The following is a 24,684-nucleotide window of genomic DNA, read 5'->3' as shown; positions in this document are numbered from 1 at the left end:
ATCTTGGTGAAATTATTATTTTCTTTCATGGAGATTAAAACTGAATGTTTCTGGTCTTGTAAAAAGTCTGGGCTATCCTGTTGACTTTAAGATGTGTATTTCTACTAAACTTATCTTTTAGGTTCATATAACATTGTATATAGTTTAAATCTTTAATTTATACTCTACTACAGTTGATCAGCATGGCACTGTCTCTAAAGAGTGTACATGGTGAAATGGGAACCGATTAGTTCAATTGTTCAATTTTCTTTCTTTTTTCTTTTTCCTTTTTTTTTCTTTTTTTCTTTTTTTCTGAGACAAGGTTTCTCTGTATAGCCCTGGCTGTTCTGGAACTCACTTTGTAGACCAGGCTGGCCTCGAACTCAGAAATCTGCCTGCCTCTGCTTCCCGAGTGCTGGGATTAAAGGTGTGTGCCACCACACCAGGCTTAGTTCAATTTTCATATCAGCACTGGGGAATCTATAGCACAACGTGTGTGCTTTTACATCCAGATGTTTGCACATAACTGTAACTGCTTTTTCTCCATGTTCTTAGACATGAGATCTTTGTGTCATCCAAAGAGCCATAACACAACTACCCATCAGAATAACTAACTACGGAGCTCCCATAACCACCAACTTATCTACCTAGGACTTGGTGTACCAAAAGCCATAGCTCTTGTGTATTTCAACCATTCCCAGGTCAATGGCTTTGAGTCAACACTACAGTAGTCATCTAAAGATTTGTGCAGAATACAAATTATTTTAGTTACTATGTGAGGTACATACATGACAATGTAGTTGAAAGACATGTGAGAATAATATATTTGTAGATACAAAATTACCACTCTGTGCTTTAAAAGTATTGTTAAATATTCACCAAACTTAAGAAACTAATCTAATAAATTTGTTAATTAATTCGTTGTGGTAGAGATCCAGATCTGTATTTAGCACTATCAGATTTATTAAAAATATGGATACTTTTAAGACTAAGAGCTGATGTTTAAAAAATGCCACTTACAATGATAGCAAGCACTGAGTAAGTGCTTACTTCCTGTTATGTGTCCCACAAAACATTTTATAAAACGAAACTCTGTAGGTGTTTGAAAAAAGTTTTTTTAGGTTTACTTTGTTTTATTATTATTATTATTATTAATTTTTTCTCACAGTCTAGTCACTATGCCCCTCCTGTTCTGCCCTCCAATAGTTCCCCAGCCCATCCCTCTCCCCTGTCTCCAAGAGGATGTCCCCACACCCCACACACCCCCTTACCCCACCAGCAACCCTCCCCATCCTTGTGGCCCCAATTCTCTCAAGGGATAGGTGCATCTTCTCTCACTGAGACCAGACAAGGCAGTTCTCTCTGTACATGTGTTGGGGCCTCGGACCAGCCAGTGTATGCTGCCTGGTAAGTGGCTCAGAGTCTAAGAGTTACTGACTGTGGGATGGCAATCCCATTGCTCTACCTAATAATGCCTTATCTTCCTTACTGGAGGTGGACTCTACAAGTTCCCTCTGCCCACTGTAGGGTATTTCATCTAAGGTCCCTCCCTTTGAGTCCTGTGAGTCTCTCACCTCCCAGGCCTCTGGTACATTCTAGAGGATCCTCCCACCTCCTACCTACTGAGGTTGTATATTTCCATTTATTCTGCTGGCCCTTAGGGATTCACTCCTGTTACCCCCTCCAATCCTATAACTGATCATGTTCTTCTTTCCCCTTCACCTCCCCTTCTTCTCTCCCACCAAGTTCCCTCCCTTTCTCTTCCCTCTGCTTTCTCCTCCTTCTCAAATGGGATTAAAGTATCCTCACTTGGGCTGGGCCCTTTGACTATCTGTGGATTGTGTCCTGAGTATTCTGTACTTTTTTTTTTTTTTTTTTTTTTTTAGCTAATATCATCTTATTGGTGAATACATACTATGCATGTCTTTTTGGGTCTGTTACCTCACTCAGGATGGTATTTTCTAGTTCCATCCATTTGCCTGCAAAACTCATGGTGTCCTCATTTTTAGTAGCTGAGTAGTATTCCATTGTGTAAATGAACCACATTTTTTGTCTCCATTCTTCTGTTGTGGAACACCTGGGTTGTTTCCATCTTCAGGCTATCACAAACAAGGCTGCTATGAACAGAGTGGAACACATGTCCTTGTGGGCATCTTTTGGATATATGCTCAGGAGTGATAAAAATTGGGTCTTCAGGTAGATCTATTTCCAATTTTCTCGAGGAACCTCCAGATGGATTTCCAGATTGGTTGTAGCAGTTTGCAATCCCACCATCAATGGAGGAGTGTTCCTCTTTCTCCACATCCTCACCAACATGTGCTGTCACCTGAGTTTTTGATCTTAGCCATTCTGATTGTTGTAAGGTGGAATCTCAGGGTTGTTTTGATTTGCATTTCCTTCATCACTAAGGACTTTGAACATTTCTTTAAGTGCTTCTTAGCCATTCAAGATTCCTCTGTTGTGAATTCTGTTTAGTTCTATAACCCATTTTTTGATTTTTTTTGGAGGTTAGCTTCTTGAGTTTTTAATATATTTTGGATATTAGCTCTCTATTTGGATGGGGGTTAATGATGATTTTTTTCCCAATCTGTAGGTTGCCAATTTGTCCTATTGACTATGTTCTTTGCCTTACAGATGCTATTTATTTTCATGAGGTTCTATTTATCAACTTTTTTGATATTATAGGTTTTTTTTAGATGTTTTCTTCATTTACATTTCAAATGCTATCCCCTTTCCTAGTTTCCTCTTTGAAAATCCCCTATACCCTCTCCTCTACCCGTGTTTCCCAACCCATCCACTCCTACTTCCTGGCCCTGGCATTCCCCTATACTGGGTCATAGAATCTTTGCAAGACCAAGGGCCTCTCCTCCTATTGATGACTGACTAGGCCATTCTCTGCTAATATGCAGCTAGAGACATAAGCTCTGGGGGTGCTGGTTAGCTCATATTGTTGTTATTCCTTTATCAATTCTTAATCTTAGAGCCTGAGCTATTGGAGTTCTGTTTAGTTCTGTTTCCTACCCCACTCCTGTGCCCATGAGTTTGAGGTTCTTTTTCACTTTCTCTTCTATTATATTCAGTGTATCTGGTTTTATGTTGAGGTCTTTGATCCACTTGGACTTGAGCTTTGTGCAAGTTGACAAATATGGATCTATTTTCATTTTTCTCCATACATACAGCAAGGTAGCCCTGCCTCATCCACTTCAGTGATCCACTTGGACTTGAGCTTTGTGCAAGTTGACAAATATGGATCTATTTTCATTTTTCTCCATACATACAGCAAGGTAGCCCTGCCTCATCCACTTCAGTGAAGACTGTGTGGCAGGCCCAAAAGCTTTGACGCAGTCTGGAGGCAAACAAACAAACAAACAAACAAACAAACAAAAAACAAAAAACCTTCTGGAAACTTAGCCTCCTGGACCCTTGGCATTTCCATAGCACAAATGCTCCAAATTTGTCCCTGCAATAGTGTGGAGAGTTTTGCATGCTTTCTTGCAGTATTTTACTAGATAGGAGCTAAAAATCTGAGGGCAAGCTTAGCAAAGTATATTCAGAATCTTCATTACAGCCAGGTATGACAGATTACATTATATATTAGAAGAAAGTTGGTGAGTTCTTCTGACCAATGGAGATTCCCTACAGACTCTTAAAAGAGCAGCCAAGTTACTCCCATATGCAAGAATTTACCATGGCCTAGGAAGAAGGAAGGTTGTGGTTTAAGGAAGAACTACAGTAATGCATTATTCATGAAAAGGTTGGCTAGAGCAGAACTCCCTGGTGCAAGATTTCACAAGGCTCAGAGGAATAGCATAAATTGTGACTAGGGTGTGAAATCCTCACCTGGCCCCTGTTAATAGCTGACTCTAGATAGGGCTGATCTTATCTCAATTGTAAACATTGCCTGGTTCCTAGCAGTCTTTTGTATGCACTTCTCTGTTTTGTGTCAGATAACTTCAGTGTACCTTGGCTGATTGTTTTCTTCTGTAATACATAAGTCTGATGCTCATTTTGGGAAATTACATTCAGATCAACACTCCCTTGTGTTTGCCTCTGTTTGTCACTTTTCTCCGACTCCCTGACCACCTACCTGTACTGGGACCGTGGATTGAGGGACCCACTGAGGCCAGTCCGTGGCATAGACCAACACAATTTATTGAAGTTGCTTTCTTTTTCCACTGTATAATTTTTGCTTCTTTGTCACAGATCAAGTGTCCATAGGTGTGTGGTTTCATTTCTTTATCTTCAATTCTATTCCATCTGTCCCTGTACCAATACCTTGCAGTTTTTATTACTATTGCTTTGAAGTATAGCTTGAAGTCAGAGATGATGATTCCCCCAGTTCTTTTATTGTTAAGTATTGTTTTTGCTATTCTGTTTTTTTTTTTGTTGTTGTTTTTTCATATGAAATTGAGAATGGTTCTTTCCATGTCTTTGAAGAATTATGTTGGGATTTTGATGGGGATTGCATTGAATCTGTAGATTTTCTTTTGGTAGGATGACCATTTTTATTATGTTAATTCTGACAATCCATGAGCATGGGAAATCTCTCAATTTTCTGAGGTCTTATCCGATTTCTTTCTTCAGAGATTTGTCACACAGGTTTTTCACTTGTTTGGTTAGAGTTACCCCAAGGTATTTAATATTATTTGTGGTTATTGTGAAGGGATTTGTTTCCCTATTTTCTTTCTTAGCCTGTTTATCATTTGTATAAAGGAAGGCTACTGACTTGTTTGAGGTAATTTTATATCCATATACTTTGCTGAAGTTGTTGATCAGCTGTAGAAGTTCTCTGATAGAATTTTGGGGTCCCTTATATATACTATCATATCATCTGCAAATAGTGATCCCAGGACTTCTTTGCCAATTCATATCTCCCTGATCTCCTTTTGTTGTTTTATTGCTCTGACTAGAACTTTGAGTACTATATTGAATAGATATAGGGAAAGTGAGCAGCCTTGTCTTGTCCCTGAAGTTTTTAAATGTAAAATGTTGTTCTCTGCTATCTTTCTTTTCCTTTTTAAAACTTTAATTAATTATTTAATTATCCTTACATCTCAACCACATTTTCTTTCCCTCTACTTCTCCCAGTCTTTCCCCCCACCTTCCCTTAACCTCATGTATTTCTCTGCCCTTTCTCTTCAGAAAAGGGTAGGCCTTCCTTGGCATATCAACTTGTAGTAAGATTAGACACATCCTCTCTTATTGAAGCAGCACAGTAGGAGGAAAGGGTCTCAAAGGCACATTACAGACTTAGAGAAGGTTCCTGCTCCTGCTGTTAGTAGTCCTACTGGAAGATCAATATATGGACAGACCCATGTTCTGCTATTGTAATATGTTGGTACATTTTAATTTATTACATTTGGTAGTCATCGATGAAAACAAATCTTGAAGTAATGATTTCAGTTTCCTTAGGTACTTACATGCTTACACACACACGCACACGCACACGCCATAAATGTAAGAGTAAAAATCCCTAAAAATAAGAGAAAAATAAAAGAAGCAGAGAGCTAAATCTGAAAAAATGAGGAGAATACAAACCTCAAAGTCTGGAGATGCACATCAACCAGCAAGACTCCAGTTGTACAGACACTCAGAACAGTGACAACCTCTGACTAATCTCTCAAACACATAGCCTGTGGGGGACATATTGTATCCAAACCATCATATACTCATAAAAGGAAAAATTAAGCAAAAATTCATAATTTATAGGATTGAAGAAAGGTAAATAAGGGTACATTGTCTTAAAAACATGTTAATTTTTCCTAATAAAACTATAATATGTGGAATAATTGGAGGGTAGATGGGGGAATACAATATAAAGTTTAAAAGATTAATTAATTAATTAAAAAAGAAAATACATAAATAAATAATTAAATAAAAAAGAAAAAACCTATAATGCATAAAAACAATTAGCATGGTACTATGAAGATTATAGAATGAAATAAATATTCATATACTGAACTTTCAATTTCCATTTTTAAGAATTTTAGAAATAAGATCATATTTAATAAAAATTGACTTTTGTTCCTATGTATGTGAATGCATGCCATATGTATGCAGGTACCTGTACCGGTCAGAAGAGGGTATTGGCTCTCCTAGTTCTGGAGTTGTAGATGGTTGTGAGATTCTCTGTGTAGATGCTGGGAATCAAATGCCAGTCTTCTGAAATAGCAGCAAGACCTCTCAGCTTTTTGAGTACTTTCCATGCCTCAGATTATATTTAGTAAAACAGAATGCATGAAGTGTCAAGAAATAAACTAAAATTTGAGTTTTGTGGGTTTAAATTTAAAGACTGAAATGATATCTGCTACATAGAGTGATTATTTAGTCTTATTATAGACTTATTCAGACTATTGTTTGATTAACATCTTAAAGCTTCATTGACTGAACAACCTCTTAAACCCATGATTTCTAAAGGAAAAGGACATAAACACACTCCCCATCAGAGCCTGGGTGGGGTAAGGGGAGGATTACAAGGTTAATATAGCTATGCCTAAAATCATTACCTCTACCTGTGTTGGGCTCTGTCCTAGGTCTCCAGTTCTTTGCTCGTAGGCCATGTCAGGGAATGAGCAGCTGAAGAGGCCAACAACAGAGAGGCCAACACATATAGCCACACTTACTGCACACACAACACTTCTGAGATCATGTGACAACCTAGGATAATAACTGTCTTCTTCATTCTAAGCTAAAACTGCTGTCTTTGTTCCTCTACTTCATGTGCGTACCTTCTCTCCTCAAGGGCTTTCTTTTCCATTTAAGTCAGTCTTGTCATCTCTGCCCTTCATTAGTTGCTCAGGGGTAGTATAAGAATGAAAGTAACCAGTGAATAGAATTTTATTATTTACTTTTTCCAAAATAATACTTTCTGTACCAACCAGTATTAGAGATATAAAGTTGAATGAGTCAGTTACCCTTTCTAATTTACAATGGCCAAGGTGTGATCACATAGGAATTATAATGAGTAGACTTTATGTATGTTCCTCCCTACCCATATCCTCCTTAAAAAATCCTCAATAGTATAACATAGGGAACAAAAATTAGTGAGTTACATGAAAAATTCATGAAAAAGGGTGCAAAAACCAGATTATAGTTTACTAATTTAAAATGACATTTGTATCTTCATTTAGCATGTTTTAAATGTATCTACTTTTAATAAAATCATACTTTTATTCTGTGTATGATGGTTTTACCTGCAGGCATATAGACATGCTGCATGCATGTCAGAGGCCTAAAGAAGCCTGAAAGAGTGTCATATCTCTGTACCTGGAGTTACAGATGACTGTGAGTCTCCATGTGGGTGCTGAGAACTGAACCCAGGTCCGTTTTCAGCCATTGCTCTTAGGTATTGAGCATCTCCCCAGACCTTGAATGTATAGAACTGAAAGAAGCAGCCAAAAGCCAAGAAGAATCAAACCTCTCTGTCTGGGAGAAGTGGCCCAAAAATTTAAGTCCAGTTTTGGGGACTGATATTCATTAATAACCTACAAGCTTTGTGGAATTTACAGAGTTAACATGGTGGTGCAGAGGGGCATTGTGCTGTCCTGTGTTTTCTCCTGTCTATTTTGCTTTCTTTGATCTTTTGTCTCTAAGGATCAATAGCTTTCCAAATCCAAGGTGTCTCCTGGGAGGTGTACAACTATATTAGAAAGCAACCATAGCGAGCAATCTGACTCAGAGTCTGCACTGTATTATGAATCAGTTCTTTCTAAATATCCTCTGCATCATAGAAATTAAAGCAGTATTCAAGATAAAGACAAGTCGAATAGGAAAGAAAGAACCACACTCATATAAAGGGCAGTACAGAGCTTAATAATTTGACTTGGCAGAGGAGTATTATTTAATACGATATTGGTAACAGGAGGACAAAAGGACTTGGTTAATTTGTCATAAGACTATATAAGTTCATTACTTTGTGATAGAAATGATTTGGAAAGAACGTATTCCAAGAAGACATTTGAAGTGAATGGTGTTTAAACAATAGCTGTGAATGAATGGTGTTTAAACAATAGCTGTGAATGAATGGGTCGTTTATAGAGAAGCAGAAACTTTAAATGCAAGGTAAAATGTCCATGAAATTATTAGTATATAAGATACAGAGATTTTCCTTGAGATTTTATTTTGACTTTGTTCAATTTCTGTAAATCCTTTTGGTGTATAAATCTGAGGATTGAGACTGAAAGCAGACAGAAATCAAAAGGTAAGAGCCAACCAAAGAGTTGGAGGGATTCATGGTTCTAGATATATATGTAGCAGAGGATGGTCTTATCTGGTATCAGTGAGAGAGAGGCCCTTGGTCCTGTGGAGGCTTGATGCCCCAGTGTAGGAGTAAGGTGGGAGTGGGGTAGTGGGTGGAGGATCACCTTCATAGAAGCAGAAGGGAGAGGGGATGGGATGGAAGGTTTGGGGAGGGATAACTAAGAAGGGGATATCATTTGAAATGTAAATGAATAAAATGATTTTAAAAAACAAACAAACGAATTCTAACAGAAATAGAGTTAGCAGCTACTGAGGAGAAGCTGGTGTCAAATAAACCCAGAGATAACTTTCTGAGTAGCTTGTTCTGCCATGGAAGAAAATATGATGTGCAGTTAGGAAAGTGAGATTTATGTAAATCAGTAAAGGTTATGGATGTTACAATACATTGAGATAATATATATATATAAGATTAAAAATATGCTTTTGTCTTTTAATTGACTCTTAAGAAAAAATTCTACAGAAGGAATTTGATCCAATGACTGAGAAACTGCAAAGTGTGGGTGCTGGGAACTTGGTGTTTGTGTTCCAGTAAAAGAGAGAGAGAGAAAGAGTATGGATTTGGATGAGTGTGCTAGTGGGAAGAGTAAGGTAACGAAAACTAGCCACAATGTATTGTAAGAAAAATTTATTTTCAGTAAAACTAAGATCGTAGAAAATGGGAAATAGTTGAGTAACTGGGCTAGCAAAAACTTAGAGGCGAGGGCAGTTCATGCACCACCCTGTCTGTTGCTGCTGCCGCTGATTTGAATGACCCTCCCACAGTAAATGTTCAGATTTCACTCGAAGGAAGCTTGGGTGACAGAGATAATCCCTGAGGAGGAGAATGTTGGTCAAAGCAGATCATATCTAAGTTTGTAAAGACCCTTATCCTAGTGGAAATCACTTTTATTTTTTAAATATATTGCACATATTGTCTTCATGCAGGTAATATTATCAGAAAGAAAATAATTTTTTTATTGTAACAACATGTATTTGCCAAAGATACTTATTCACATTTTAGCAAAGTTTTCTTACTACTTTGTATGGCTATATTTCTAGGTAAGCTAATTTTCTTCTCACCATCACGAAGCACCATGTATTTGGCTTATCATGTTCTGTCTACTACCATTAGCCTCATGATTGATTCTTCCAGAGGCAATTAGCCAAGTTGACCATGGCTTAACAATCCTCTCAGAGGACTATATCATATTCAGGCTTACAAATTAGAAACTGGTTAGTGAAAATGGAGTAAACCTATTGTGGTGTGACTTATATTTTTGCATTTATTTCTTTATGTGTTGCTATAAGCTTTACCTGATGTGTGATAGTTTTAAAAAACTGTTTTCCTATTATGATGAGCTTTTGATGTGTTTGATATGTCCCTGATAATTTTTCAATTACTCCCCAAAATACCTCAGAGAATAATTTACATTGGTCCTGAGAAGCAAATGATTAAGTTCAGAATGCAGATACCATGTTAGATTTTTCCTCATAAAACTATTATTTGGATATACAGACATGAATACTTCCCATTGAGAAAATGTGAAAAAAAGTGTTATGAAGACTTCTAATTAATATTTCACAGTTTGACTGGTATTCAAGAGGGACAGACAACTATGCTAGAAACTTCAGAATATAGTCAGGAAAAGAGCCTTAAACAGTTAGTATTATTGCAGAAAGTAACAGTGAATTGCTGGGTCTTTGATCCCCACTGACACTATGAAAGTTAAATCCCAGAGTTGGATTAAGGGCCTGTGCCTAGAAAGGAAATTGATTAATTTATTTTGGCTAACTAATATGCTTATAAACAATAATTTGAGACCAACTCACTGCACAAAAAAACAATTGTTTCTTAATTTTATATTTTTATAGTAGCTTGTCCATCAGGAGATCTTCCTATGGAGTTAATACTGTTAGGGAGAATTTTCTATCAGGTTACTATTTGAAATAAAAAATTTCCTGTGCTCCAATCCCAGATTGACAATCACCAGGGTATCTCTTATGATAAACTTCCATGTAATCAAAATGAATGCAAAACTATGTAGATATCAGACCTTCAAGAAATAAGTACTAGTTAGAAGGCTCAGGGGGGAAAGGTGCCTACTCTTAAACCAAATGACCTACATCAATCCCAGGGAACACATAGAGAGGAATGACTTCTGAAAGTAGTCTTCCACATGTGTGCCGTGGCACATGTGTGCACACTATACAGAATAAATTAATTACAGTAAATGCTTTTCAAAAAGAACAAAGCAACAAATAACAATCAAAATTTCCAGATGAGAGTCGTGTGATCAGCATTAGTCATCCCAAAAATGTCAGACTGTGGTGACCTAAATGCCAACTAATGAGTGATCTGTCTTCTTGTCTTCATCTTCTAAGGAGAATAATGTTGCAATAACCAATCTAATTTATATCTGTTTCTTTCTTCTTCCTTTTCTCAGCATAAAATAAGCCTCCTCTGCTGTTGGAATATTCATTCTATTCATATAATGAAGCATCATCCAGCTCTGAAGTGGAAAATAAAATAAAGAGGATCTTTAAATCTTCATAGTGGTCACTTTTGACAACCTAAAATACATCTAAATTTACCTTTGGTGGATTATGAAGCACCTACTTCTATAATCGAATTTTCTTTATTCTCATTATGTTTTGCGTTTCAACAATTGAGCTAGGTTTCCTCAAGATAAAAGTGTCCTCTGATAAGTGATGTCTTGAAATGTCTGCAGATTGTTGGTGTGTTTTCATTCAATGCTTACGCTTATGACTAGTCTATTAAGTGCCAGTGTAATAGCAAACGAAATATCTGTTATAAGATTTAATTACATGATAATATCAGGAAAAATCTGAGTAAATGTAACATCTTCCTATGCAAATGCAGATCCTGTGCCTCCAAATGTAGTTCCCTTGCTACTAAAGGTTAAAAAAAATTCCCGAGGATTTACAAAGGTTTTGAGAGCAGTCTAATCTTCAAGGTGCGTTATATAAAGTGACTCTACATTACCCAAGAAAAACAATTAAAATTAGCTTAGCACTCATATTTTCTGCCTGATGGGCATTTTTCTGGTTACCATATTATTAAACTTGCACTTGCAACATCTCTAGGTTTTTTTTTTGTTGTTGTTGTTTTTGTTTGTTTGTTTGTTTGTTTACATCCCTAGTTTTAATATGGCAGGCAATGCTACACATCATATTGCATCTTTCTTCCTGGTTGGTATTCCTGGGTTGGAAAACTTTCACTGCTGGATTGGCATCCCTGTCTGTCTTCTGTTTGCACTGACCCTGCTGGGGAACAGCATAATCCTTACTACTGTCAAGCTGGAGCCAAGTCTCCACCAGCCTATGTATTTCTTCCTTTGCATGCTGGCAATGAATGACATGTGTCTTACCTGTTCTACAGCTCTGAAGATGCTTGGTATCTTCTGGTTTGATGAACATTGGATCAACTTTGATGCCTGTCTAACACAAATGTTTTTTATCCATACACTGTGCATCATGGAGTCAGCCATCCTAGTAGCCATGGCATTTGATCGCTTTGTGGCCATTTGCATCCCACTGCACTATACATCAATCCTGACAACGCCCATGGTGATTAAAATAGGTCTAGTTGGCCTAAGCCGAGCTATACTTATGATTATGCCATGTCCGCTTCTCATTAAAAGGCTGTTGTACTACACCAAATATGTCATCCATCATGCATACTGTGAGCACATGGCTGTGGTGAAGATGGCTAGTGGTAACACTCAGGTGAACAGAATATATGGAATCTTGGTGGCCCTTTCAGTGACAATATTTGACCTTGGGCTCATAGTCACATCCTACATAAAAATTCTCCAGGCAGTATTTCGTCTCTCTTCCCAGAATGCCCGCTCTAAAGCCTTGGGCACCTGTGTTGCCCATGTGTGCACCATACTTGCCTTCTATACACCTGCATTGTTCAGTTTCCTAACACATCGTTTTGGCAAGAATGTGCCTGCAAGTATCCACATAATCTTTGCAATCCTTTACCTGTTAGTGTCCCCCACTGTCAATCCCTTGGTGTATGGTGCTAAGACCAAACAGATTCGTGACAGAGTGGTGAGTCTTCTTTTTTCTCAAAAACAAAAATTTTGAGTACTAAAACATTTTGATACAATTTTTGTTGGAGGAATGCTGTTTTAATGTAGTAGTGTAATAGCCTTATTTGCCACTTTTCCCTCAATGTGCTAATTAATAGAAGATATTATATTATATGTATATCATACTTCTGTATTTATTTCAATATTTAATTTTATTAAAACTGCTGATAAATTATTTAATATTTCATTGGGTATCTTCAAATTTCATAGTTCTGGTTTCTTTTTGAGACAGGGTCTTGCTATGTAGACGTGAATGTCCTTCAACTTTCAGAAATCCATTTGCCTCTGCCTCCAAAGTGCTTAGACTATTTCTGGGGTGTATGATACTATGCCTGGGTATTTTTATCTATGATTATCATCTTCTTGTTTATTTCACTACGTCTATAAATATAGATAAATGTATGTATATTCAGGGTGATATTTCAGAGTAAAATAAATGTAGCAATGGCAGTTTTGATCGCAGTGTATTAAAATTTGTCAAATATCATCTGTAACGTTATGAAAATGTAAAAAATACATACACAAAATAAAAATTAAGATTTTTTCCATTTTTCAAAAAAAATGAGGTTATATGGAAAATTGTAACTCCAAAATGTGGGAAGAGGAAACAGAGAATCGCAGTTGGTATGAATTGAGCTAAAATAGAATGCTGGCCTTAGACAAATGTTCAGAACAATGCTTCTGAGATGTCGAAATTAACATAGGTCAAAGATACATATCTATATGAAGAATGCCAATCAGAAAGGAACATAGCTAAAATATTGATTTCATTAATGTGTATTACACTGTCCAAAGAACTAGTGCTATTGAGGCAATATGTAGCTATCAATATGATGAGCTAGCAAAAGAAAGACATGCCTTGTGCATAAATTGTGATAACTGGTTTTAAAGAGAGGTACAAATGAAGGCACAGTCATATTTTTAAGTTGAATTTTATTTATTAATAAAAAAATGATGAGCACCTTTGTGAAGGAAATTCAATTAAAATACAGAAATTTATCTTATAAAATAGACACTAAATATTTTGTTTTACTTTTGAATTCATATATATATACATATATATACATATATATATATATATATATTCTTGGTTTTTTTTCACTTTGAAACATTTTGTTTCTTTTATTAGATATTTTCTTCATTTACATTTAAAATGCTATCCCCAAAGTCCCCTACACCCACCCCCTGCCCTGCTCTGCAACCCACCCACTCCCTCTACCTGACCCTGGCATTCGCCCTGTACTGGGTCATATAATCTTCGCAAGACCAAGAGCCTCTCCTCCAATGATGGCGACTATGCCATCTTCTGCTACATATGCAGCTAGAGACACAAGCTCTGGGGGTGCTAGATAGTTTAGTTCATATTGTAAGAACTCAAGCAGAGAAAATAAACATCTTTCCTACAGTTATAATTTTAGAGGAAATAGTTTTAGTTTTTGTTTTTCCCATTAAGCATAATATTTGCAACTTTGACTATACATATCTTTTCCTATGTTAACATAAGATCCTTCAACTCATAGTTTCAACAGGAATTTTATCACAAAAAAGTTTGAGTTATGCTAAAATATTTTTTCATCTTTAGAGATGAAATTATGTTTAATTTATCATTGCTTTGAAAATTTTACACATGTATACACTGATATGAGCTTCTCAGCCAGGAGAAAGAAACTGTCTGGAAAGGGAAGGGAAAAGTCTCACCCAAGGGAAAGAGCCCTAGAATGAGGGTCAGGGCAGCACAGAGGGAGCTCCAAGCTCAAGAACTCTTCCCTGGGACAATGCAAGATGGCTGTTACTCTGACCAGTGGGGGATGGGGACTAGAGATAGCTGGGCTAGAGATAGCTGGGGTGGGATGAAAACCTGCATTGTTTCTAAATCCGAGTCCTGGTGTCATATGGTGTGTTTATGAAAAGATGAGGGGAGAAGGAATATGTTTTATGGGGTTGTGGTAAGGTATGGGGGAAGGGGATGTCCCAGCAGACCCATACCAGGGCATCACTTCCCCGAAGGGATGGGCCACATGACAGTATAAAATAGAATAGAGTTTATTTATTGGGAGGGGAGTCAGAGGGTAGTAGAGGGAGAGAGAGAGACAGAAAGAGAGAGAGAGAGGCCATGAGCATGTGGAGGGGGGAAGGGAATGGGGAAGGAGTGAGGGGACAAAGTGGGAGCAAAAGTCAAGAGAACAAGAGAAAAAGAGAAGAGCAAGAGAGGGAGGAGGGGACAAACAGCCTCTTTTATACTGGGTCAGGCCTACTTGGCTGTTTTCAGGTAACTGTGGGGTGGACCTTAGACAGAATGCTAACAATGATACTCAATATCTTGCAATAGCAGATGTTCAAACAAGTTTTAATATTTTATGCCAATCTAAACAATCACATCCTTCAAAAATAAGTAATTTTCTTACTCTTTCGCAACTAGTAAATTTATGGGAATCCAGAAAGTTGTGTTCAAATAAATTTCTTTAAGATTTATTACATTAATGTTTAATTAATAAGCTTCCAATATATACCTATGTGAAGGTAGTCTAAAAGTACGTGAAAGAAAATGGTTAACAAGTAGAGAACCTTAAGAAGAACTGCTCTAGGGAATAAATATAGCCAATTAGCCAATGGATAGTTCTTGAGAGTATGCTCAGAACTCAAGTGAAGAACAGTTTTTAGGGCAGTCTACAAGCCCTGTGACACAACTTGAAAATCTGTATCAGTTGGAGGCAGAAGAGTTATTTAAAGTCTTGTGCTGTATAGTGTTTACAGTGTAAGTCATCAAAGGCTCATGGATGGGACAGTGAGGACCGGAATCACACAGATTAAGCAGATCTTAACCCACCATAAAAACAGTTCCTAATTAGAGAAGAATAATATAGACATTAAAATGTGCATAATATGAATGCCTTACATCTAAAATTGAAAGTAGTCTATATAGTACATTCAAGGTCACTGAAGTAGACTTTGAGTAGAGGATTCAGAATTCAGGTTTCTTCATCACAGTGACGTTGACTACATGGCAGAGGAGGATAGGACATCTTATTTGTGAAGCTGTAAAAGAATCGCTGCTCAGAAAGGATGGTAAGCTTAGGAGTCCACAATTCCATAGTGATTCATACACACAGTAATGCCCACCACAAATACATCGTGTCTGAATTTATTTTCCTAGAGGTTAAATCATTATCAAAACCTTGAGCATTCACTGATATCTTCTTTGATGCTAATTTTTCAGCTACAGGTTTTCTCCTATTTGATGTCTGTGACTTCTATCCTCAAGGGGAAGTCCAGGCATTCCAAATATCAGTTTGTATTTTCATCAGATTTATTATTCATTAGAAACCTTCAAGGGTAGTATAAAATTTAATGAAATTTTATTTCCTAATTAAAAGTATTATTTCTATATAGCTGTTGAATGAAAACGAGGGCATGACCATTCTTAGGTATGGTTGAAGAGAATATTTTAATTGTAGATATGAAGGACTGAATAGCCAGAGGCATCTGGAAAGTACAGATTGAATATGGCCAACAGAGTATGCCAGGATGTAACTAAAGGGAAATGAAGAAGAGGGAAGGACAGGAGAAAGAGAAGAAGGAGGGAGGTAAAAGAAGATAAAAGAGTAGAGAAAAGAGAGCCCATGTTTAGAATGGCTGGAATATTTAGGGAAGAACATGGGGGAAGAGGATGAAATGCAGGAGCTACAGAAGTTAAAGGTAAGGTGCTGGGATGAGAAATGCTGAGAAGAGCTAGGATGCTGTAACAGGTACCTGCAATGCTGGGAGATGCTGGGAGAACCTAGCAGCCAGCATCCACTTTGATATGTTAATAGATCCCTCAGTTAGCTTTTGTCTTGATTTCCTCAGGATCTAACAGCTTGAGATACAGGGATGAATACCTGCCTGATTCCCACTACTTGTTTTTTGTTTGTTTGCTTTTTTTTTTCAACAGTCAAGTGGATATGCAAATAATTCTATTTTTTTAAATATTCATTCATGAGTAGTATAGGTAAATTTTATATATGCACCCCCCAAAAAAGTCATTTTTATCTTTTAAATTTCTTATTTCAGTGATTACTAAGTAAGAACCCTGAAGCAAACATGAGAGAGGTCATTCAAGACATTACTTATTAGGTGATAGTTTTATGAGAAAAAGTGTGTGACACTAAGTTACAATATTTTATACAATTGAATATTTGTTCAAATTACAAAACTGCACATACATACTGATATAACAGTTTGACTACAGTACCAAAAACAATGAATGTTGAAGAACAAAATATAGCCCAAAAGAAAACATCTTGGGAGAAATGACCACAAAAATAAAAATATAGGTAGCCAGATATATGACTTAGTGGTTAAGATTACTGGCTGCTCTTATAGAGGCTTTGTGCTCCAGTCACAGCACAGGTATTGTGGCTATCAACTGTCTGCAATTCTGGTTTCAGAGGTTCTGACCTATGTGGTCACCAGGTATGCATGTGTCAAAACACACAGACACACACACACACACACACACACACACACACACACACACACAAACACACACACAGTACAAAGTACAAAGTACAAAGTACAAAAAGAAAAATAAAGAAACTAAACAACTAGTTTTAGAGAATAAGATCACTTCACCAGGATCACACCAGGGTAAGGAATTCCTGGCAGAGGACACACCATGTGAGACTGAGTAGAATATAAGCATCTGAAAACACTGTCACTGTACCAATACCGTGCAGTTTTTATCACTATTGCTCTGTAATACAGCTTGAGGTCAGGAATGATGATTCCCTCAGAAGTTCTTTTATTGTTGAAAATAGTTTTTGCTATCCTATGTTTTTTGTTATTACACATAAATTTGCAAATTGCTCTTTCTAAGTCTATGAAGAATTGAGTTGGAATTTTGATGAGGATTGCATTGAATCTGTAGATTACATTCCGCAAGATGGCCATTTTTACTGGATTAATCCTGTCAATCCATGAGCATGGGAGATCTTTCCATCTTTTGAGATCTTCTTTGATTTCTTTCTTCAGACACTTGAAGTTCTTGCTATACAGATCATTCAATTGCTTGGTTAGAGTCACACTAAGGTATTTTATATTATTTGTGATTGTTATGAAAGGTGTTGTTTCAGTAATTACTTTCTCATCCCTTTTATTCTTTAGAAAGCCTATAGAAAGGCTACTGATTAATTTGCATTAATTTTATACCAAGTCACTTTGCTGAAGTTGTTTACTGGCTTTAAGAGTTCTCTGGTGGAATCATGGGGTCACTTAAGTATACGATCATATCATTTTCAAATAGTGATAGTTTGACTTCTTTTCCAATTTCTATCCCTTTGACCTCCTTTTGTTGTCTCATTGCTCTAGCTACAACTTCAAGTACTATGTGGAATAGATAGGGAGAGAGTGGGAGCAGCCTTGTCTAGTCCCTGATTTTAGGAGGATTGCTTCAAGTTTCTCCCTATTTAATTTGATGTCGGCTACTGGTTTGCTGTATATTGTTTTTGCTATGTTTACGTATGGGCCTTGAATTCCTGATCTTTCCAAGACTTTTAACATGAAGGGATGATGAATTTTGTCAAATGCTTTTTCAGCATCTAATGAAATGGTTATGTGTGCTTTTTTCTTTTATTTTCCTTATGCAGTGAATTATTTTGATGCATTTCTAATACTGAACCATCCCTGCATCCCTGAGATGAATCTTAGTTGATTGCGGCTTATGATTGTTTTGATGTGTTCTTGGTTTCGGTTGGCAAGAATTTTATTGAGGATTTTTGCATCAATGTTCATAAGAAAGATTGGTCATAAGCTACATCATATGTGATCTTGAAAAGAGGAGAGTACAATTAAGTATAAATGTATATATTCAAAAATTATTGTCAAATTAATATTCTTTAGTTGGGTGTAAAAACATGCTACCGCCTGTGCCCTTGAGTTGCTGTGCTACCAGCTCCAATCCTGGCTCCCTTTTGTTCTACTCAGCCACCAAAACTGACTTGGCTTCTCTTTCCTAACCACTTTTGATCCAGCTTGGCTCTCAGCTTGGTTGCCTACAGCCACAACCTGGCCTCTCTCTTTACCAGCCTTTCTGAGAGTCATCTGCCCCCCCCCCCCCCCGCCAGCTCACTCCCTAGAATCTGCAGATAAAGGACACACAGAGAGCCTTATTATTTTAGAGCTTGATGGCTAGGCACAATTGCTGAGCACATAGTCTCTTGCCTGGAAAATCATGTCCTCTTCAATTATTCTCTTTCTCCTCATGCCCTAAACTTAGTGGCTTGTACCAGCTAGACCTCACCAACCTCCTTGGCCCCAACCTGTAGAGGAGGTTGCAGTCCTTAGCTGCTTTTGACCTTACATGACTGCTGCTTTCTACTAGATTCAAATCATGGCAGATAAAGCCCCTCTCCCTTTCCCTGTGTCTCCTGTTCCGCTTTGGACCCAGAAGTCCAACTTGTACCTTCTGCCCAGAAATTGGCTCCCAGCTTTCTTGATTGACAAATCTAAGAACCAATTAGGGAACTAGACCTTAGTATCAATACCTCCCTTTACACTCATTTCACAAGATAAAATGAATGAGCTGCATTTCACTATTCTAATAGTGATGCTGAGTGTGATTAAAAAATTGAAAACAAGTGATAACAAGTACATTAAAATGAAGCACACTCATAGTGGTATCAAAACCATTTTATATTTTTAATAGAACAAAAATGTTTAATATTCAGTTACTTTTTTGAAGTGTTCATTTTTAAAAGTTTAATTTGTATGCAAATATAACTGTCTTTTATGGTAAATTAAGATTAAACATGATTAGACTTGTTTCAATTACATTTATAACAGAAATAGATTGAATTAGCTAAGATGTAGTCAAAGTTTTACCACATTGTAAGAAAAAAATTAAATGAAAGTTTAGTACCTGCTCATGGAGAAATAAATTAAACACTTATTAGGAACATGGGTTGTCAAGTTAGCTCAATTATTTAAATGCATGCTGCTCAAACATAAATTCAATAAATAGAACAAATGTAAAAACCTGACTGTGATGGCACATACATTAGTTCAAGGACTAGAAAGGCAAATGAAGACTTCCCTGCCAGAGCAATCTAATTGTGAATTCCAGGCCATAAAAAGCCAGTCTCAAACAAGAAAAATATAAAACAGCAACAACAACCAAGGTAACAAGGTGGATAGTATTTTGACCTCTGTTTATTTTTTTTACATGTTCTTGCGCACACACACACACACACACACACACACACACACACACAGAGAGAGAGAGAGAAAAAGAGAGAAAGAGAGAGAGAGAGAGAAAGAGAGAGAGAGAAAGAGAGAGAGAGAAAGAGAGAGAGAGAGAGAGAGAGAGAGAGAGAGAGCAAGCAAAGAGTGTTGAGTGAGATTTGCTATTTGAAACAAAAGTAAATAAATGAAACATCAATAAGAATAATTACAATACAAAATTTTGGACACTTGATCTCGAATCTGTTTGGTCTTCACACCATAAACAATAGGATTGAGCAAAGGTGGGACAAGTAGGTAAAGGTTGGACAGGAGAATGTGAATGTAAGATGGAACATGGTAGCCAAACCTATGTGTAAAGAAGGAGAAGAAGGCCAGAAGGTAAAACTCCAAGAAGACACAAATATGGGCAACGCATGTATTAAAGGCTTTGAGTCTTGCTTCCTTTTGAGGGAGCTTGAAGACAGTTATAAATATTCTAATGTAGGAAAGTGTGATGAAAATTATGTCTAGTCCAAGTATACTGAAGGCCACAAACAGACCATAGATCTTGTTGACATGAACATCTTCTGCTGCCAGCTTCACAATGGCCATATGCTCACAGTATGAATGAGAAACAACAGTGGTCCAGTAGAATTTCAACCTGCATTTGATGAGAAAGAGACATGGAGCTACAAACAGGGCTGCTCTGAGTGTGACTCCTACTCCTATTTGAGTGAGGAGTCGCTGGGTAAAGATGGATGCATGTCTTAGAGGATAACAGATTGCCACATAACGGTCCATTGCCATGGCAAACAAGATGCCTGATTCAATACCCTGGAAGGTGTGAATCAGCCACATCTGTAAGAGGCAGGCATCAAAGTATATGGTTGGAAGGTGAAACCAGAATATCCCTAGCATTTTTGGTAAGATGGAAGTGCTAAGAGAAATATCTGTTGCTCCAAGCATTGCTAGAAAGAGGTACATGGGCTCATGGAGGCTTCGCTCAACTTTGATGACAACTAGGAGTAGAGAATTCCCCAAAAGTGCAATGATGTACATGATACAGAAAGGAATCCCAATCCAGAACTGCACAGACTCCAAGCCAGGAATCCCAGTCAGAGTCAGCACTGAAGGCCTGAAGATGGTGCTGTTGAGATGGGGCATGCTGCCTCAACCTGTAGACATATGGCTTCTCAACTAGACTGGCAGCTGGTGCTGAGAATATTCCTTCTGTGTTATGCTCTCACCTAGATTGACACAATCAGAGACTGAATGGGATTTCACATGGCATTTTTCAGAAACAATATTTTACTGACAAGACTGTTTTATGTAGATCTAAGAATGTCTACATATCTTCTCTAGGTGTGAATGTTTTATTTCAAGTTCAGTTTTCAACCCATCTCCCTCATTTTTCTTCTCTTTGCATGTCTATCTCATCACAAACCTACACAATATGTACACTACAGTCACACAAATACAACCTTATGACATATATTCTATAAATAAGACATATTTCTGTATACTTATAAGAAATATTCAGTTGAAATTATAATTTGTTTTCCTATGATAGTTTATGTGTGTGTAAATATTTTTGATATATATGTGCATATGTATATATATATATGTATATGTATACACACACACACACACACACACACACACACACACACACACATATATATTCTTTGTCAAGTCCTTGTCAGGAAACATTTATATATTTAATAAAGATGTCAGAAAATGAGCAACGTAATGTGCATTCACTCTGCCAGTAGTGTGTGTATATGTGTGTGTGTGAGTGCGTTCTGAATAAGCTACACTTATATGATTAAAATATCATTTTTCATAGGTTTCTTATTAATGTTATTATTATTTTCAACCTTTAAACTAATATACTTTTCAACACAAGGAGGGAAATTGCCTTCAAATTCTAACCTAGTTCAACTTGAAAAACCAGGTAGGGTAATATCTTTTTGGTTGAAATAATATCTGAACAGAGTAAAGAGAAGGGAGAAATATAATTAAAATTCAGTCTCAAAACAAGCAAAATTATATATAAAGAAAATATTCATATTACAGGTGTTATTATTTCTATCAAGCTTTCATAATTTTAAGGTATAGAGAATTTAATTCTTTTAATTCTATACCATATTGAAAATAAAACATGTATTCCTACTTTTGCACATTCCTTTTGCATTTTACCTATAATATTTGCTTTTATTTATGTTCCAGATCAAATATCTTCTCTATGACTTCATCTAGTTTTTAATGAGAAGGAAAATTTTGTGTCTAATCCCCGGTCAAACATCTCTGAGTTCTCCTAGTCTTTAATTGGAGTTAAATTAAGAAGTTAGTATTTCTCTGTTTTCTCATTGAGTGAGTATTTAATGATTACAATCATAGAGAAACCTCTAAGTTAATAGTAGTTTACTTTCCTTTCAATTGGTTAAGTCTTTAAATAATATATTTTCTATAAGGATCTACATTATTGCCAGTTGTGCACATGCAGAGATAACTGGAGGCTAGGATTAGGAAAAGGAAACAACCAATATCAAAAATGTTAAAAATCTTATTGTCTTTTAGTATAAGTATTGTGGGGTTTTATTACCACTTGCTGGTACTATAATGACCAAAAGTGACTTACATACCTGTATCCATAAATGACTATAAGAAAAAGATAGGAGAAATACCTTCTAGACTGAGAAAAATCAGCATTTCCTGTTAATAATCTGCACATCTATGTCAAAAGCTATGGAAATCTTTCCTTCCTTTACATAATGTCTAGTCTGAGCTGAAATATAATTAGAAGTCACCTCCTATGTGCAAGTGCAATTCCCATAGTCTCTTCACGTATCACCTTAGTGTTTCTTTTGGAAGTTCAGAGACCCACAAGGGAACACAAATATTCTTAATTGTCCAACCTCTTTGTGTGAGTTCACATATTAATAACATTGTAGCTTTTCAGAGGCAACTAAAGATTAATGTTCACCATCCAAGCAAAGAGTATCATGTAATTCTCATGGGATGAATGAGTGACCAAGTAATCTTCTCTACAAAGCCCAATGTTAACCATTCTCTGTCTTCATACTTATACAGGTTAAGAACATATGAAGTGCTACACTGGCTTATAGGAACTCTTCTCTTAATCCTGGTGATTCCTGTAATGTCCATATCAATTTTAAAGAATAACCTTCAGTTTCAACAAATGAGTGGACAAAAGAAGTTCTACAGATGACACTAAAAAACAAAAAACAAAACAAAACAGGAAGTACTTTTTGTGGTTTAACAGACTCTTACTATTTAATACACTGATACCAGGGATAGTCAGGTTCAATTCTAATATCACAGTGCTAATACACTCAGGAAATCTCAATTTAGGTTTTCAGAGCTGAGAATGACTTTAACAACAGCTGTCTAAATTTAACTGAAACATAGTTAAACCCATTTGCTTTTCCAAAACTTATTGCTAACCACTTCTAGAAAACATCTCTGGAGATTGTGGGCTTTGACAAATGTTAGTCAACCCCAAGTACTTCTACACAATGAACATTTCCATATGTGCTGGCTCATGTCATAGAGGCATTTTCTGTGCACAAATAATCAATAAGTGTCATTTTTACATTAGCATTTCCATAAATTGCAATCCCTATATTTTCATTAACATGCACATTTAAAACTATGTTAGTTACGACATTCTGAGGCATAAAAGACTGGGAAATATAGCATGCATTGTTTTACATTATAAATGGTTTTTAATATTCTTATATATAGATAGTTCATTCTAATTTCTGAAGGAAAATTTTTCACATATTTCACAAATCACCTATATAAAACTAATAAAGTATGAAGACGAATCTCTACACCCATCACAATCTTTTTAAAGACAAAGCCTTAATGAAAAGTAGTTAACATATTTATTTTTTCTTTATTTCTGATAATCAATGGAATATTGTCAACTCTATACATTCAGAAACAAATATATACCTTATTATCCATTCTTGGGTCTTGTTTTCTTATAAAATAACAATGACCTTCCTGAGTTTGCAACTCTTTGCTAATGCAAATTTCCAAAGCTTTCACATGACTATGGATGAAAGTCTACACTAAACCCTCTAAGAAAAAAAATTAACAGAATATGTAAAGGTGCTCAATTGTTGCAGGAAAGAATGGCCAAATGGGAAAGAATCATAGTGTTTTGCATTCACATTAATTTAAAATACACTTTTCTTGTTAATTATAATTACTGATACCAACAACGAAAACAAACAATTGATATTTTTAGATTGAGATATTTGTGTGAAGTGAGACCACTGTAGTTTTAAAGGGGAAAAAGCTTTAAAATTAAGGAATGAATGCCATCATAGAAGTTGAAGATAGGCTTGCCTCCATTTTGATAAACCATTGTATTTCTTAAAGATACAAACTATCTTTGAAAGTGTGATTGTTCTTCATTTTAAAAAATATTTTGTTAACTTTTGAGAGTCTAATCCACTGTATTTTAGTCATATTTATTTAACTACTCCATCCTCTCCAGTTAGATATGCCACCATTATTCCATACCCATTCAACTTTTTGCCATCATTTTTTTCAACTTTAAAAAAGTAATCCATTTACTGCAAACCAACAGCCAATATCAAATTAAATGGAGACATACATGAAGTAATCCCACTAAAATCAGGAACAAGACAAGGATGCTCACTCTTCTCATATCTATTCAATATAACACTAGAAGTGCTAGCTAGAACAATAATACAACAAAAAGAGATCAAGGGGATATAAATTGGCAAAGAAGAAATAAAGATATCACTATTTGCAGATGATATGATAGTATAGATAGGATACACCAAAAATTCTACCAGAGAACTTCTCTAGCTGTTAAACAACTTCAGCAAAGTGGCCAGATACAAAATTAACTCAAATAGATCAGTAGCTTTCCTTTACACAAATGATAAACAGACTGAGAAAGTAATTAGAGAAACAAATCCCTTCACAATAGCCATAATAACTTGCTGTCTATATGTAGAGCTTGTGTCTCTAGCTTCATATGTAGCAGAAGATGGCCTAGTTGGTCATCATTGGGAAGAGAGGACCCTAGGTCTTGCAAACTTTATATGCCCCAGTACAGGGTAATGCCAGGGTCAAGAAGTGGGAGTGG

The 24,684-nt window shown here is 36.3% G+C and overlaps 2 protein-coding genes across 2 annotated transcripts; one reads left to right on the top strand and one right to left on the bottom strand.

Annotated features, from left to right (window-relative positions):
* Positions 1 to 11,301: 11,301 nt before the first annotated feature.
* On the top strand, positions 11,302 to 12,423 carry Olfr629 (olfactory receptor 629). The gene has a single exon (NM_146821.2). It carries the CDS (start codon positions 11,386 to 11,388, stop codon positions 12,328 to 12,330), a length of 945 nt encoding a protein of 314 aa, NP_667032.2. The 5' UTR covers positions 11,302 to 11,385; the 3' UTR covers positions 12,331 to 12,423.
* Positions 12,424 to 19,745: 7,322 nt separating this feature from the next.
* Positions 19,746 to 20,696, bottom strand: Olfr628 (olfactory receptor 628). Its single transcript, NM_147097.2, has one exon. The coding sequence runs from the start codon at positions 20,694 to 20,696 to the stop codon at positions 19,746 to 19,748; it is 951 nt and encodes a 316-aa protein (NP_667308.2).
* Between the last annotated feature and the right edge of the window lie 3,988 nt (positions 20,697 to 24,684).

This window comes from Mus musculus, chromosome 7, assembly GCF_000001635.26.
Source record: "Mus musculus strain C57BL/6J chromosome 7, GRCm38.p6 C57BL/6J".
NCBI lineage: Eukaryota > Metazoa > Chordata > Mammalia > Rodentia > Muridae > Mus > Mus musculus.
This window is presented reverse-complemented; position numbering and strand designations above follow the sequence as displayed.